This window comes from Hyposmocoma kahamanoa, unplaced genomic scaffold (genome assembly GCF_003589595.1).
Source record: "Hyposmocoma kahamanoa isolate Upper Pololo Valley unplaced genomic scaffold, ASM358959v1 73980, whole genome shotgun sequence".
Taxonomy (NCBI): domain Eukaryota; kingdom Metazoa; phylum Arthropoda; class Insecta; order Lepidoptera; family Cosmopterigidae; genus Hyposmocoma; species Hyposmocoma kahamanoa.
The window spans coordinates 1-17,839 of record NW_020653877.1 but is presented as its reverse complement, the minus strand read 5'-3'; the positions used below and the strand labels follow the sequence as shown (position 1 = coordinate 17,839).

Below are 17,839 nucleotides of genomic sequence, written 5' to 3'. Positions count from 1 at the left end.
GATGAAAATAACTGAGATACGTCTAGCGAGTCGACGTAGGTATGGGAACAATTAATTGAAGTGTAAATGTGGCCTAAGCGTTTCTATGAAATAAGCAATTGTGTGTTTGACACCGAGGAGTCATAAGGATATATCACGGTGATGCCTAATTAAAGTGTTAAGAAAACAAACGATCAATTATAATAAATGAAATGTCCAATCACATTTTGTCTTTGCTCACTAGTCGTTAAAGCGAATTTATTTTTAACATATCACTGAGTCTATGTTATTTTGTCCTACCTATTCTGATTAGTTAAAATTAATCGTAGTTATTTTGAAACATAATGATCTTATTTTCCATATTTTGCTATTGTTTCTGGTTACCAAGTGGTTACTTATAAACAAATTTAACACGTTCGTCGCCGGCTAGAATTAAAAATTGACATTGGCTTATATAATTTGTTTTTGTCTCATTAAGTTTTTTTTTGCGATATTTTATTATTTGGCACTAATTCGGGAATTTTTGAAGTGCCGGGCATTTGAACCCGGCGCGGCCTGAATGGAATAATTATTACGTATAGGCTGCCCCGGTCAACGTTTATGTAAAACTGACATACGTCTTTGATTTTAGAATGACATTCACATTTACCATTTTTTTATTAACCGACTTCAAAAAAGGAGGAGGTTCTCAATTCGACTGTACGTTCTTTTTTTTTCTTTTTTTTGTATGTATGTTACGCGATAACTCCGGTATTTGTGAACCGATTTTCATGATTCTTTTTTTTGTTGGAAACGGGGTACTTCCATAGTGGTCTCATTTCATTTTGAAGAAAATCATCCACCTCAAAGGGTGGCTGTTCACGCATGAAGATTCATTTTTATAAATAGCGCCTAACTTTAATTTAGGAGCAATTACTTTTAGCAATTATTTATTTAGTTGCTTTTCCTATTTCATCAATTCAAGGCGTTTTTCCCTCGATATACTTTGAGTAGTGTCGTAGTGAGAACCTATTTTTATTATCTCCAGTATCAAGTCCTGTATAGTGGCGAACTAGGGGATATTTCAATGAAACTTAGCAAATAGACGTAATTCCACGTACTTTTGAGGTCGGTTTTTTTAGTAAGTACTCTGTACTGAGATTATTGCTTTGTAACTTTTAAATTCAATTAGGAATTAAAGAAAAGTAGGTATGCCGTCAAAAATCCTTTGGAGGTCCAAATGGCCGCAAAATAGTTAGAGGCGGCCATTTTGACCCACCACGGCGATGAACGTGTTAACTTTTAGTTTGCAATACATTTTCATGTGAACGTTACCGACTACAATATTCCGTAAATAATTAAATTAATAGCACCTAAAAGTACAACAATATAGATGAACAGGTTTCAATTTCAAGTGGAAATGTTCAGTGCTTCTTTTCTACTCTGCGTGTTGTTCCATAGGAAATTATTGTTCGTGAAAGTCCACATGTAGACATACCTTCGTAATTCTTTTTTAATACTTTCCATACGAAGTTTCTATGATTAAACAAGATAGGTAGCGTTCTTTTAGTTTAGATAAGAAACGTGGTTTATACTTATTGTAACTAGGAATGCCGTAGATGTGGTTTGCGATGATATCTGCAGACGTGGACGCGGATTTTTCATCGTTGTCAATTCTTTTTTCTGAATAAATGTGGATCATTGTGGATTCATTCATCGTTGAAATATGATTAAGTAAAAAATAAAGCATAGAAATGTTAAAAGTTTTTAAAGACGTCATGGGCCGCCTTTTATGCGAATAGATCTGAGCTATCTTGAATTAAGAACTTCACTAGTCAATGTAAACCAATAATTTTTTGTTTAGAAAACAAACTTGTCGTTGCCTGCACTCTGCCGAATTTTCGGTTCATAGTTGGCTAATTAGCACTAGCACTCGGTACGCGCCTTGAGTAGAGCCTGCTCTCGACGATCTTGTCGTACTGCAAAACATCCGCATCCGCAAAAACTCGGCATCGGTTGATGTGGATGTCGTATGCGGAAGCAGATATCTAAAAATATGCCAATGATCCGCGATTGCAGACGTCTGCGGCACTCCTAGTTGTGACTGCTAAGTTTTTCTTTAATAAACTTGTATTTACTTGTTTATATGTTTGATTCAATTCAATATTGTTATCTAAGTTTAAAGAAATTCTAAACGAAACGTAAGCTGGAAATGAGTTCATCATCGTGCGGTTCTTTTTTGGCGTTCAAAGTTGTGACGTAATTTTACTCTGCCTACCGCAGCGGTGATACCTTCATAACCTTATTGCTAATGTTTTTTACTCTGATATTATACAATTTTTATATTGCAGGTCGTAAAACTAATCTTTACTATAAAATCTATATGTCAACCTAAACAAGTATCTACTACACTGATTTAAATAAGTATCTATTTCTTAAGGAATCACCATATTTATTGCTGGTTAGAAAAAGTTTTATTGGAGACATGGAGAGAGAAGAGGGAATTTCAATTCGGCTTAATATTGTTTTCGATGCGTCAGAAAACTAACGAAATATAGGGACGAAATTAAGTTACCCCTATTTTTGGCATTCTACCTGTATACTTTTACACCTGCGTATTGTGGGTTAATTCCAATAAATACATTTAATGCCCAAAGATACCTGACACCCCAATCTACAATTTGGTTCTGAGTATATAAGTATAAAGAAAAATGTTATATAACCTTTAGTCTGTGAGAGGTAAAATAAATTTTCGTACCACTTCGTTGTTACACTAGCTAATGACATTTTAAGAAACTTTTTAAGCCTTAAATACAGAATACAAACCTCAACTTTTCATCCAATAGTGTCAGGTACCTTAGGCTGCTAACAGATTGACTGCATGCGATTGAGACTTCAACTCAAGCGTCGATGTGAATGATAGTCCAAGAATCAAAAGTAGTAATTGGCATTCTTACGAGAATAACGGTATTATTATTTTTTTGCTTTTGAAATTACAGTCACATGGGACTTGTCAACTTGTCTCAGGGTGCATAAAAATCATTTTCCGTATAACAACGTAATAATAGTGCATCTACTCACGTAGTACGCTTTCCTATTTGGCTTCGATTACGCCGTAACAATAGTAACAGAAGTAGCGTCCGCGCTTCCATCTCGACGTCAACTTTTTCACTGAGCTCCTGAGCTAGGCGCGCGGCGATAACTGCCATGATCTCTACATGCAATTGTTGCAGATTTCGTCTGCATGGAGATGTTATTATACGGACTTCGCGCAGACAATTTGGTACCACCCTTAGAGCATGGATTATACCTTAAGGGCGCGTTCCCACTATGTCGTGACGACAGATTGTCGTGCAGTTTACACTGTCGTGGCTTGTATATTTAAATGAAGTTGTTCATATATAGCACGACATGATTAACTGTCGTTCACGATTTTTTGTCGTTACAACTACAAACTGTCGTCTCAGTGGTAACAGCTAGTCACGACAGTTGTTCAACGATAAAAAATCGTCCACGACAGATAGTCGTGTTATGGGAACGGGCTAGACACGACAGTCGTCCAACGATAATAAAACGTGACGACATAGTGGGAACGCGCCTTAAGAGTGTAACACAATGACGCGTTCCGCATTTTTATGAAGTAACCGCGTTTCTGTAGTGCAGCGAGCATGTTCGCCGAAGTGGAATTCCCTGACTTCTCTCTTGTCAGTGCTCGTATTGCTTCCTTTTGGGGTAGACTGCTTTACGCCGAATACTGAGAATTTTTCCGCCAATGCGTCTGGTACTATTTTTAAGTACTGCCACGCAAGGAGGCAATAGAATAAACGGAAATCTATGCAGGTCCTTATCTTATTTTAGGCTTTTATAGGTATATTTTTCAAATTCATTATTATTATTGTTGTATTGCGTTATTATAAGTGAAATGGTGTTTTTGGCGGCGGAATTTATTTGCCTATACGAATATAAACATTTTTCTAACTAGTTTAACGCCATGTTACTAAGGCTCAATTTATATTACGGCGGAAAAAAGTGGAAGCGATTTTTTTGTACTGAATGATCAATTGTGATACGACGCAATATCTTGGCTCGTTTCTAGTTTGTGCGTTACAGAAAGTTTATTTATTTATTTTTAGATTTATCAACGTTTGAATACATTATTACAAACATAGGAACTTATGCTAACAATTACAGTTGAATATCTCTTGCGATATTAGTTACTAGACAATGCATAAACAACTTGAATTAACATCAAACAAATAACACAAACTAAAGCATATTTAATAAAACATTTGGTAAGTTCAAGAACATCACAAGTATAAGAAATATTTTTGAATTAACAAAAAAAGTTACCGTGTAAAGGGAAATAAAATTATTAGGTAATTAATTTGGAGTTATAAGAACAGAGCGAAACAGAGTAGAGTCAGTGGGAATATCCAATTGGTCACTGTATTTATTTACCAATTTGCATAGCCTAGTTTATTATGCTATGTTACAAACGTTGGCTTCCATTTCGTTCTGCCACAGTATAAACCGACCCTTGTTTAAGTGTTAATATTTAAGTCGAGTAAGAAATATATGTACCCTGTAGGTGAACCCAGAAAAAAATTAGTAAGTAATGGATGTCTTTCATTGATACACAGTGAATCCAGAACCTTGAAATGCTGTAGACTTGACAATGTCGACATACAATACTTTCAGTAGGAGGGGTCGACATGACGTTTACAATTAATATAATGAACCTAGTTTACACTAGCGTTCATCACTGCCAAGAAGAATAGGCAGTCGTTCCATTAACTGGCATGAAATAGCTTTTACACGCATCGCCAGCCTCTATCGGTATCATTGGACCACAAGTCTAACTTTATAATCTTTTTAATAATGAATATATCTACTAACAGTAAGAACTTATTCCATTGTAGTTAGGATAAGCTAATATTTACTATTGTATAACTCGACATTATTTCATTTTTACACTTTTTTTATTTTAGTACTTCAAAATCTTCAATATTTTTTTACTGCATTTACATTGCGTCTGTTTGGCCGTGCTTACAATATTAACAGTACAGTGTTTGAAATTCATATACACTTACTGTTCTTGTCGTAAGTACGGCAGTGTTTACAATTTCCAATATTGTTTTAAACTAAGACATATCTCTTTCATGCATATTGTAAAACTAATCGTAACGTAGAAATGTTCTCATTGAAAGTGTCTAGTATTCAGTAGAATTAAGATGTAGCCCAAGGAATGGTTTAGCCACGTTCTGTAGCTTACAATAGTCACATTACTTAAATAAATCTCATAGCTTAGCAGTCCGAACATGTTTTATTTGAATAATAATCCCAGCATAGAATCACTAGACGCCCGTCGCTGTCACCACCGCTCCGCCGGTCGCCTTCGTCCAGTTACCAGCTAATACTACCCGTAGTGGTAGACACTGGCGGTTTCAGTGGCAAGCAATAGAGGTCCTTGTCAAAGACTTTGTCCAGGGAAGTACTGCCAGCTTAAGGTGGTTTTCCACTGGCGAGGCGAGACGAGACGAGAATTGAAATCTCGCCGGCCTATTTCGACCAAAATTTCCATTAATAATCAGTCTCACCCTGCGATTGTTGATATTGAAGATTCAGTGCTGCTCAGTTTATTTTGAGATAAATACGAGACTTAAGTAACATATTCCGTAAATTATTATTATTAAATATGTTATACGTACGCCACAAACTCGCGATTGATATTAACAGCCATTGCGAGCTCGCGCATCACGCGACCACTTTTGTTATTGCAATTGTTAGCTCAGAGGGATACACAGACATTCGCGAGCTTTCTCGCTACTGCCCCTCGAAGCTGTAGTATTTCCTACGTATACGAGATCATTAATAATTATTACGTAGTGTACTTGGGACATTCTTTGGTTGCACCCCTTTTGCATATCCCAAATTTGTCCTAAGGTTACCTGGAAGAAATTGCTACATAGCAACAAGGCCGCCTGTTGCACATTATCTTACTCTTTACACCTTTACACCAAAGTTACTGTATTGTATTTTAACTGTAATTGAATGTGCAATAAATAATATTTCATTTATTTATTCTATCATTATTTCATCGACGTTTGACGTCACAATGCGCAAGCATTCTCGAGCATGCGCGTGAATGACGCGTGACGTCATTTTTGGCTCGTATGTAGTTTGTACATAAGTTACAAGTTCATTAGGCTATGTTCAATATCGCTACAAAAATTCGCTTCCTTGAGCCTTAGGTGTGTCGCTTACCACCAAGCGCACGATTTATTTATTTATTATAAAAAAAATTTACCTATGCGCCATCATGCTCCTTTTAAGGGTAAATAAAAGACGGTCTGCAACAATAATCAACAAATTTATTGAAACCCACCGACCTACATCCAAAAACAAAATCTTACTATAAAATATGGAATACTTTTACTGATCAACACGAAAATAGGTACTAAAAAACTATAAAAATGTACTTATTAATTGAACTATATTAACTAAAACAACTACAATAATGAACGTGTGAATCTGGTGAGATTTCTCCAAAAACACGGGTCCGTTCGTTATGCCCCTGGTTGGTATGCCCACGATTTAATGTAATTCATAGCTATTATTGAATACAATGTGTTAACAGTACTTAATAGGTATTTGACAAAAAAATATTGATCCAAAATTTATTAAAACAGGGGGCAAAAACTCGGGGGACATTTCGAACCAGAGGCATAAAAAGCGGACCCAAAAATTCACGAAAAATACATAATTATATTTTGTGCACAAAAACATTCGCACTGTTTTACCAATCTAAGGGTCGTATTCTAGAACTCTACTCAATGCTCAAGTCTGGATTTGAGTATGGTTTAAAGCACTCGAAATCATACTCAAGTACCTGCCATTAGGGTCGTATTTTCAGTGTTTGTGTTTCCATTGCAATCCTGACTTGAGCATTGAGTAGAGTTCTAGAATACGACCCTAAGACAGTAATAATGAATAGAAGAAATAAAATGTTATTATTTAGCGCATAGCCAGCAATATGCACAAAAATCACAGACATATCGCACCCTTAGTAATATAAGGGCACAATCCAAAAAAAGTAGATTTTTGGGAAATTTGGGAATTGATAGGGACTTAAATAATAAATGGGATCAAACATAAATAGCTCCATATTTCTGTTATATTTTTTGTACTATATGGGTCTAACTTGAAAGTGATTTTTAACTTGCTTGAAACTTATAGAATTTATTTATATTATTTTTTTTTATTGCTATTTATAATACATTTATCAAAGAACAAATCTGCCAAATTTCATATTTATAACTTAAATAATAAGCATGATATTTGAAAAAATAGGTATAATGTAGGAATCCAGAATCTTAATACGCGATTTCCCAAAAATCTACTTTTTTTGGATTGTGCCCTTATAATTACTAAGGGTGCGATATGGTCTCTGATAATCATAACAATAAAAAATTCTTTCAGTGCAGAAGTTTCTCAAAACAACTTATATATCTGTGCTCTTAATCTTTTCTTTTAAGTTTTTAAAAGAAAAAGTAAGTTACATATGTAGGTATCTCTTCCAACGGGAGAGATAAGTAAGGCACGATTACGTACGTGGATAACCAAAATAAACACAATCGGTTAGTCGCCCTAAATACAGCTAGAACGAAAAGTCTATGTATTATAATTATACGTAAGCAAATTAATCCGGATCTACATTTGTCGGACGTGACGTGTCGTGTCGTGATGCGTCAGAACGGTATAGGATTCATATACACAACACAATCCGTGACGTCAGATTGCGACACATAAATAAATGAATAAAGACGTGCGTGTAATGCCAGATATAAGTACATGTTAGTATAAAATTAAGTATTAGGTAATACGTATCGAAATTCACCTCGACACTTAGAAATTCACATTTAGAAATTCAAATGATCTTACGTACATAAATGACATAAAATCGTGTAAAAATTACAAAAACCCGCCACCTTTTTCTCCAACATAGCAAACGCGAACCTTGAATGTCCCGCAGCAGGTGCGAACTTGCGGCCAAATGTTCAAATTAGTATGTAAGGTTTGTGGAGTAAGTTGCTACTATCAATATACATTTTTCAACACAACGTAAGCTGGTAACGAGATCACGAGGTTTAGGATGTAGTAAAAGTTTCTGACTAATCAATAGCACGATTTTGACATTGCAATATGTCATTTATTGGGCGCAAAAACTGCTAATGTGATATCACTCTCTCTCCTGACTAAATATCGTTCGAGCATTAAGGAAATATTTGAGCATAACGTATATTCGGATTAAAACTTCATATATCAAGGGTCGATAGCCTCTTAATCAAATTTTTACCGTTCTAATACGGTTCATGTTGCTTGAGTCGCAGGGACACTGGCTTTAATTCGGAATTTATTTTTTTTACAATCGATTATACAGTCATTTAAGAAATGTACACCTTTACTATATTTGTGTTCTATTTAGCTCAGTTCATATAACAAAAAGTGTTTGCTATATGTGACGTACCTATTGAATTTGTTTTTTTTTCAATCGTGATAATTTTTAAGGCTTGTGTTTTCTATACAATTTTACTATACATTTTTTCTGTTATCAACCGGAGCCATTTGAGGTTGTCTGTACAACACTTAAAATGTAGCCGATATGAAAAATGTTCGCCTTACGACGGAACACGTATAATAGTCGACGATTGTTTATATTACTTATAAGCTATGTACTAAACATTACATTAGAGTATTTATTTTCTCCGTGACGACTTCGCCGTGTTAAGTCTTGACCAGGCAATAATCGAGAAATGGACGAGTTATCAGAACTTTTAAGTTCATTGCACGTGAGTCCTGAGTTATCGAGCCCTTAGTACGAATGACGTTTCGACTGTGACTTTACAGGGTGAAGATAAAAGTTGTTTGCGTCATTTATATAGCATCTGATTTGTTAAATAAAAATACGTAGTTTTTAAATATTGTTACTACACATACACTAGTATTTTTATTTAATAAACCAGATGACGCAAACCATTTTTTCTTCATCGTGTAAAGTTCTCAAAATTGAGATAGTACCGGTTGCCAGTTCACAGTCGATTTGTCATTTATTAATAAAAAGACGATATTATTGCTTTTTTTAAATAATAATACGAAGTGTTTGATTTCCCATATGAAATGCAATATATAATTCAAATTGGTTATAATTACACAATGTCGCGGGTTTGTGGTTTGCCCGGACATGTGATCAAATTTTGATGACTGCAAGCCTTAAAACTTGGAGCTATTAAATATTTGACAACTCTAAAGTAAAGCAGAATGCGACTATGCTAGGAAAATAATTGTCATCGCAAAAAGGATGAGAACCGGACACGTTCCATTAGACAGTTTCGCTTTTTAATGAATAAAACAATTCTCCTAATTGCGAGTTATGTGGAGTTGTGGAAGATGCATATCACTTGTTACATTGCATTTTAAGGGTAAAACAGCTTTCATATAAAAATACATTGTATATCGAGATGGTCGATTCTACAATAAAATCAACAAACGGGTTGTTTCAAGCTGGTTTAAAAAACTTAGCAACGAGTAAATTGAGGACTTTTAGCATCTCCAGGTATATAACCAATAGAAATGTTGCGTTACTAGACATCCCCTCACCACACACGAACACACACAAACGCACAAGCAAAAAAAACACACACTCACGCACACGCACACACACGTAGACACACCTACTCGAATATGCTGTTTCTCTTATTTTTGTCATCCCTATGTCATCGACCATCGATTATCGGATGTTAGAAGCCATGAGACTGATAGCACAGTTCTAACCTAGTTTGAGCTCCTGTCTCCCAACCTATTGCCTATTGTTATAGTACTTAGACTACACAATGTATATGTTGGGAGAAAGTAAATTATTTGTTTATTTACTGGAGTGTGTCCGGTACTAACAACAGAGGGCGGCGTTGATGAGACACCTGCAGATCCGTAGGTGTTATAAATTGTGTAATAATCAGTCCCCACGAAACAGGCAAAAAGACTGTTTGTTGAATCGGGTCTCCAGCACCGCCGCCCAAACGTGTAAGCTATAGTTTAGGATACGATGGCACTGGTATATACATTGTACAAAAGTTCATAAATAAAGATTTTAAAAAAGAAATAAACTAAAGGCTATGGTTACTATGGAAGCGAGTTTCGACGCCTCCCACGTAAAGTATCGTATGTCGAAATTGCCAAGTTTACAGGGGAGTGATTTAAAGTTCTCCGTTTTATTCGGCAAAGCTTGTTACTCACACAGAGTGATCATCTAATAGATCATCTAACCGATATTTTATGATACTCAACGTGTGTAACGAGATTTGCCGAATAAAAGTGAGAAATGTAAAGTCACGTGTTATGCTTATTTCAGTGAATTCAGAACTTTAAAAGGCTCCCCTGTAAACTTGGCAATTTTGACATACGATACTTTACGTGTGAGGGCTCGGTTTCTGCCGAGTTTTGACCAATTCGTCCACACAAATATATTTGAGAGTGTTTACACTGTTGTCGACGAATACGTCAGAAGATGCACGTCGTAAGGACTAGTTGATCGTTCAAACAAGTTTCATTTTTTTGTACGACCTGTGTCTGTTTTCGAGAATCGAATTTCAAGTGATTTGGTTATTTCGCATAACGATAAATTGGTAAGTTTTGTGCGCAAGAACTTAGCTACAATGGAAACGTTGACCTGCGAAAGGTAAATACGTTTCCTCAGTTATACATATGTAGTTAAAACGTTAAATCATTAGCGCGATAGCAAATGCACGCAACGTGTCACATTGACAGCGTTATATATATGGTTTAATTTTGGTTTTTCCCACAGATAACATTGGTTTTTCCTTTGGCATTTACCGGGATTAGTCTCCAGGTGTTTGTGGGATAAGTCTTATTATTATTTTTACATGTTTCAACTCGTCCGTAGTACGAAGATCTATGCGCAAGACTACTTGTTTTTAGGACCATAGTACATTTAGTTCGTTCTTCTTGGCTGCGGAGGTCAGATCGACCGTTGCTCGATTTTATATTTCCGAAACGAAATAAGATATATAAATTCTCAAAACACCTTTACATAGGCCTCAGTTTGAATTCTCGTAACGTACTTGTTCTCATTCTTTCTTGCATGCTGTTGCCCGTTTATAACCTTTATCTCTTAATAGAAGAATATGTATAAAGCGCTAGCAGTACAATTCTGTACTTATTTTGATGTGCGGATTACAGGAATTACATTAGCAATTAGAATTAATGTTTACATTTTATCCACCAGAAAACATGCGCAGTGTAATGAGTGTTTACACACTACACCCCAATCGTATCAGTCCGAATCCGAGAAATGGCGGTCCAAAAGGTCACAGGGATCATTTTATCTCTAGGTACACAAGTGACAACCGAACTGGGTCCGAGTTTTCTAGATTTCTATAGTCTCGGACTCGGAACGAACTAGAGACGAGGACTTCACATTTTCGTCAGAACTCGCATGCAAAGTAACCGTAGCCAAAAAGCCACGTTTGTCCTTTTCTTATACAAAAAGAAAGAGACAGATTTAACTTAAATTAAATTTATTTTGCGTTTGTCCGTACGAACGCCAGTGTAATGACAATATTGCCACGACTCTGACGTCACACTGCTGCTCTCTCAACGTGAATGGACTGTTCGTCCTCTTTTTCCAATGTTACGTATTTTAATGGTCCAAGATGCGCAGGTTGCCCGACACTATCTTGTTCTCCAGCAAAGCACCCGACGGGATGTCGATGCGGTCGCCGTGGTTCGCGATTATAATCACGGTGCCCTGAAATATTCAGATAATTATAGTCTGTCTTTTTTGAAAATGGAGTAAAATGGCAGTTGGGCAAAAGTGTTGCCCGTTTACAAGCAGCTAGTGATTGCCGTCGGTAAATATTCTATCGACTATCTGTTGAATGTTCACCGCCCCATTATTCGTCCAACTAATAATAATAATATAAAAATAAGTTCAGTTGAAATGTCAATTTTTCTAAATTCATTCATACGTACACTGCATTTGGTACTATGTCTGTTAAAAAAATACAAAGAGGAGACATATTTTAAAGTTTTTAATTTTAATTCAATATGCATAACCAAATCCGCATGTTCCTGTTAAGATCTGTATGAATAAAAATAATAAATATTTTGATAGTAGTAGATCACCTGTCAAAATAAAAGAAGGCAATAACGCAATTAGCAATCATTAGCATGCCGTAACATTTACAATTCAGATTTTTGGCATTCTTTCACAATCTATCGATAAAACTGCCGATAACAATTACTTATTTATTTAATAGTTTATTGTACAGGAAAAATACAACGAGTCACAAATAATACAAGCGAAATTAAAAACAAAAGGTTCTGCTTATTTCTAATAGAAATTTCTTCCTGCAGACCTAAATACAGGACACTATAACTAAAAGAACGGGCATATGTGCACAACAAAACAAGAAAAAAGAAATATAAAAATAATATAATAATATTAAATTGTTACAAATTATATAAATACTTAGACAAATACATAATTTATAATATAATACCTAAGATATGGATGGAATAGTAGATAAATAATGCTCCTTAACTCTCACTTTAAAAATAGCTAACGATTTACTTTCGTGAACAGTAATAGGAAGTGCATTCCAAAGTCTGACCGCATGAACAGTGAAGGAGTGAGAATAGAAACCGGAATTGAAGCATGGAAAAGATAGCTGGGACCTAACAAGAGAGCGACAGGGTTGATCCTGGGACCTAAGGAAGCTGAAATGCATTACATGACTATTTAAAATTTTATGCAAACGGATATCCATACAAATGCCATTTTACTCCGTTTTCGAAAAAGACTATATAACAATGACAACATCAAAATTAAGCGGCAAATTTTTTTGCAACTGTGTGTAATGGACGAGTTAGTAGAGTCAATGTTCCACCACAGCGTGTTTAAACAACCAATTCTTTTTCGTTATAATTACGAAGGCGAGGGTTGGATGTTCAGAAATATTTCTCTTTTTATAACCGACTTCCAAAAAGGAACTTGTGAACCGATTTTGTTGATTCTTCGTGCGTTCGAAAGATCCCATTTAAATTTAAAGAAAATATTCCACCTTTAAGTGTGGCAAACTGATGAATCCGGTTTCGTGCACTTTCCGGACAAGGATTGCAATAACTTGGCAAATAGATGTAATATCACATTGACTTACAAATAAATGGACGACGGGTCTAATACAAAAACCACGAAAAAAATGTCCCAAGTCAACCTATTTAAACGTAGTGACATGTAAAGGAATATGAAAAAGGTAAAACGTTGAATTTAAATTGTAATGTCATCGCAGTACTGTTTAATTTTGCTTGCTTCGCTGTAGTCGAACAAACGAAGATTAAAGCGTGAATGACGCTCTGTATATGATTTTAACGCCCTATAAGTTCGGACACTTTTTAGCGCGGTCCCGACGTCCATATAATTAGTAAGTCAATTAATATCATAAACTTCGAAGTCGTTTTTAAAAAGTTATAATTATTAATTTTCCTGACCCCATGAACAAAACAAACTCATTCACAATTCAACAAACGGCTCTTTGTTGACAATAAAACAAAATAAAACTAACCTTGAGTGACACTCCTCTTCCGAACGTGACGTCACCAGACACGGTGAGATGATCCAACTCGATGAGATCCGGAATCGTCGCGAATCGGTTCAAAAACTCCTTAACTTTAGCAAAGTGGTTATCGCCCAGCTTCACCAAGGGAGTCGACGGGAACATGCGCTGTGGAGACATCACTAGCGACCCGTGGGACAAACTGTACAGGTTGGACATCACTAGCAGTAAGTCTGATGTCTTTTTGACGGGCAAGAACCTGCTTCGAGGGACATTAACTCCGAAGCCTCCTTCGAAGCACTTCATCGCTGCTCCCACAGCGGTTTCCAGCTGAATGACGTTCAAGCCATCAGGCAGGGACTTGTTGTTGACGATTATCTCCATGTTGAGAGATCCTTGGTCGACGACGCGCTTTATGGCGTCAAGTTTCGCCCACAGATTGTTGGTGTTGAAGAACTTGAACTGACTGACTGATTTGAAGTCGTCCACGTGCTCTTTGGGTACTTGGGCGATTTCCAGAAGACGCAGTTTGTCCTCGTACTGGATAAGGGTGCCTCCCTTAACGTCAGCTCTCGTTTTGTCGGTGACCTGTAAGAACAATAAACTTTGGTCAAGTTTGTCAAAGTAGACATGGGGAAAAGCATTAAATTTCTATCACCGTGAATATCGTTGCATTTAGAAAACAAATAAAGTTATTAACTAATAAAATGTATACAATGTATAAATACAGTGTCCGAATTTTTAAATGACCTCCGTGGCCGAACGGTTACCATGGTGGACTGCCACGCAGAGGTCCCGGGCTGAGAGAAATGTTTGTATGGCCTACATTTATTTCTCTCGTGAATTTGTGTGTAATTTGTGATTGTCTACAAGTGTGTCCATGGCACCCGCGATACAGGGTTTCCCTAGTGCCTAATTCCTAAATTCATTGTCAAATTTTTCACATTGGCCGCTATTACCATAAAAATTTAACTATGATAGCGTTTACATTCTGGCAGATTTATTACACCCACGTGTGCACGCCCATGTAATATTATTGAAAAAGAAACGTTCCTATAGTTATTTTGTACACGTCAGCTTCTATATAGTGTTTTCACATATAAATGAATTATTATTAGTTACAAAAAAAATCACAGTGACAAATCACCGTGATTTTGTCACCTGTCACTTACATCACGATGTACGGTTTTGGCAAGCGGCTACTTTCTAATAGTCGATATTATTATCCAATTTTAGATATAACGTTTAATTTTATTCGAAAAGTTGATTCGCAATAACCTTCACAGTTTTACAGGTTATTGTTATAACCTTTTGTGAGTTTGGGTGTAATTTGTGATTGTCTATGAGTGTGTCTATGGTACCCGCGACACAGGGTTTCCCTAATGCGGGGCTATGATGTTATTATTATTTAGATTAGCTGATTATCGAGATTGACTGAGTTGACCAGACCGGTGTAAAAAGAAAACCGTCTTCACATGGAGTTTGATTTTTTCTTCAGAGCGAACCATATACTTTCAACAACAAATAACTAAGAGTGGATGAAAAGGGGGTACAGTTCACAGAAAATCTAGATCAGTCTCGTCATGCAGCTGCTTTTAATTTTAGATTTTTAAATAAAATTTTACGAGGGTATGAAAGTAATAAGTACCAGGACCTCGGCCCCGACATTTGGAGTCGAAACCCTTGGGCCCGTGGGATCACGGTGCCCCTCATCTGTAAAAATTTTTATCTAAAAAATTAATAGTCTGTCATGCCCAACGCATTAGCATACAAAGGGGGAATGCTGCCAGCATCTTGGGCACCTTGCCGCGGGCACTCACTTTTATTTATATAATTTAATCAAAGTTTTAGTTTCTGGTATTTAAGATTTTATTGTACCTTGGTTATATATATTTCAACTTATTGTCTAGACGTAAGACACACACCCAGTCACTATCGAGATATGGCAGTTTGAAGTTTAAAAGCGTTTCTCACTCATATTTAATTTTCAAAACTTAATTATTATATATTATTAATGTCATGTAACTCCAGAGATATTTATTTATGTATGACTGATCTAAGAGGTTAGGAATAGTTTGGTACATATAACTCATTTCTTGATAATTTTATGGATTAGATCCTTTTGCTTAACTACGTCCAATTAATAAGTAAACCTGACCTCCATAACGAATTCTTTGACTGGCTTCTGAGGATCCGGGTTGAGAAGCAGATTGAGTATGTTCAAGTCGACAGTGGCGCCGAGGTTGTCTATGTTGCTGATGAAGCAATAGGTGCGCCCTTCTGTGATGAACTTCTGGAGCAGGCCGGAGTTGTGGAACGACTCGTAGAAGTCGCCGTGCCCGGGTGGGTACCACCTGGAACGACAAATCAGTTATAGGCTTATATGCTTATATAAGCAATGTATGAGATTGGCATTTTAACTGTGCGGTTCTTTGATAAAAGCCGCCAATCGCTATTGAAATAATGAGAATCTCTTTCTCATTTCTTTATGTTTCGAGTTCTTAGATTTTCGCGATTGTTACACATATTAGAAATGAAACTATTTTTTCTCGCGTATATCTGTTTTTCCAAACAAACCAACATTTGGTGCCATTTACAGGTCCCGTGGTCACATGGTGGTTACGGTTGACTGAGGTGATAAATCCATCAACCAGTCATGTCTAATATTAATGCACCCCACTTTATTTTTCCTTTTAGTTACAAAAGTTATTGATGAAATGCTTTATTACAACAAAGATACCAAAGATCGAACACTCAGAAAAAATTCCTTCGATCCGGCCGGATTTGAACAGACGTCTTCTAGCTTACCGTGTCAGACGCTATACCAACTAAGCCACGGAACGAACCAGCGGACCTCACGAATTTTTCTATGTGCTTGTTGTCGCGTCTTTCAACGACTTTTTAGTCGTAGCGCCATCTATGGCAAATCTATGAAAGTTTTATCATGCCACGGTATGCTAGAAGACGTCGGTTCGAATCCGGCCGGACCTTTGCATTAATAATTATAACAAACTAGTAGAGTAATTTCACAAAAATAATTGAATATTAATTCAATAAAAATTTAAATGCTTTATTTTCTTTTTTTTTTTTTACACACACACTCAACATAGCCCCGCACTAGGGAAACCCCGTGTCGCGGGTGCCATGGACACACATATAGACAAGCACAATTTACACCCAAACTCACGAGAGAAACAAATGTAGGTCATACAAATATTTCTCGCGGCCCGGGAATCGAACCTGGGACCTCTGCGTGGCAGTCCGGCATGGTAACCGTTCGGCCACAGAGGCAGCTAATTATTTAATTTTACAAGGAACATTCCAATTTACGCTACATATGTTTTAAAACTGTATGTTGTGCCCTGACTTTACGTTGCAGTAGAGCAACTTGTGAAAGTGTTCGTCCAGCAGTAATGTGTGCATTACTGTGTTCCAGTTCTGAAGGGTAAGGGTGCTGGTGAACAGGCACATGGCACTTGTCAACTTATGTCTCAGGGTGCCGGACGCAGTGGCAGTGCCTCTCAGAACTTTGCGCTTTAAAGCCCTAAGTGGCAGTGCGACTGTTGTCGACAGGCGTGTCGCCTTATCACCAGGCGAACGACTTGTTCGCCCCGTCACTTGGTATTATGAAAAAGAAATAATCTCAGTATCAGAGTCCTAAAAAAACCGACCTCAAAAGTCATTCAACCCCTAGTTTGTCACCCTTAGAGGTGGAATATTTTCATCAAATTTAAATCGGTTAAAAACGTTGTACTTACGCTTCAATATCATCTTGAACATTGGCGTTCGTGGTGACGGGCAGCAGGGATTCGCGGTTGATTCGCGGATGGCACGACTGATTGAACGTGTGGATATCCAACTTGAGCCCCTTGTACTTCCGGATGACCTTCTGGGTGTCCTCGTCCGTGTTGAACGAGTTCATTAGAACAAGGGGCACGTTGCACTTGTACGTCTTGTTCAGGTGCTGGAACGACGACATAAAGGTGACTATGAGCTTTAGACAGGAACAATGTAAAGGGTTTACCAATAGGACATAAGGATAATGACAATGTATAACTTTGGATATTGTACGTCTTACGGATGGATGACACACACACACTTTCACACATTCCACACACTTACAGACACATACTTACTTGTACTCACACACACTAACATATACACACATCAAAAAAAGTTTGCGATCAATAGCATAAGCTCCTGTAATTCTTTAAATTTAACTTTATCAAGAAAAAATCTATGTTGTATGC

General features: G+C 36.7%; 1 protein-coding gene across 1 annotated transcript; it reads right to left on the bottom strand.

Moving 5' to 3' along the window:
* Positions 1-11,663: 11,663 nt before the first annotated feature.
* On the bottom strand, positions 11,664-17,568 carry LOC113232334 (UTP--glucose-1-phosphate uridylyltransferase). Its single transcript, XM_026467011.1, has 4 exons — positions 17,348-17,568; positions 15,748-15,943; positions 13,599-14,177; positions 11,664-11,782 (listed from the first exon to the last, which is right to left on the bottom strand). Exons 1-4 carry the CDS (start codon positions 17,566-17,568, stop codon positions 11,675-11,677), a joined length of 1,104 nt encoding a protein of 367 aa, XP_026322796.1. The 3' UTR covers positions 11,664-11,674.
* Between the last annotated feature and the right edge of the window lie 271 nt (positions 17,569-17,839).

Bases quoted from the DNA above. Each gene is read 5' to 3' on its own strand.
- LOC113232334 (XM_026467011.1), bottom strand. From the start codon at position 17,568: ATGTCGTCGTTCCAGCACCTGAACAAGACGTACAAGTGCAACGTGCCC. The intron at 15,944-17,347 runs GTAAGTACAACG...TTGTCGTTCCAG, and splicing joins GTTCAAGATGATATTGAAGC to GTGGTACCCACCCGGGCACG. The intron at 11,783-13,598 runs GTTAGTTTTATT...TGAATATTTCAG, and splicing joins GAAGAGGAGTGTCACTCAAG to GGCACCGTGATTATAATCGC.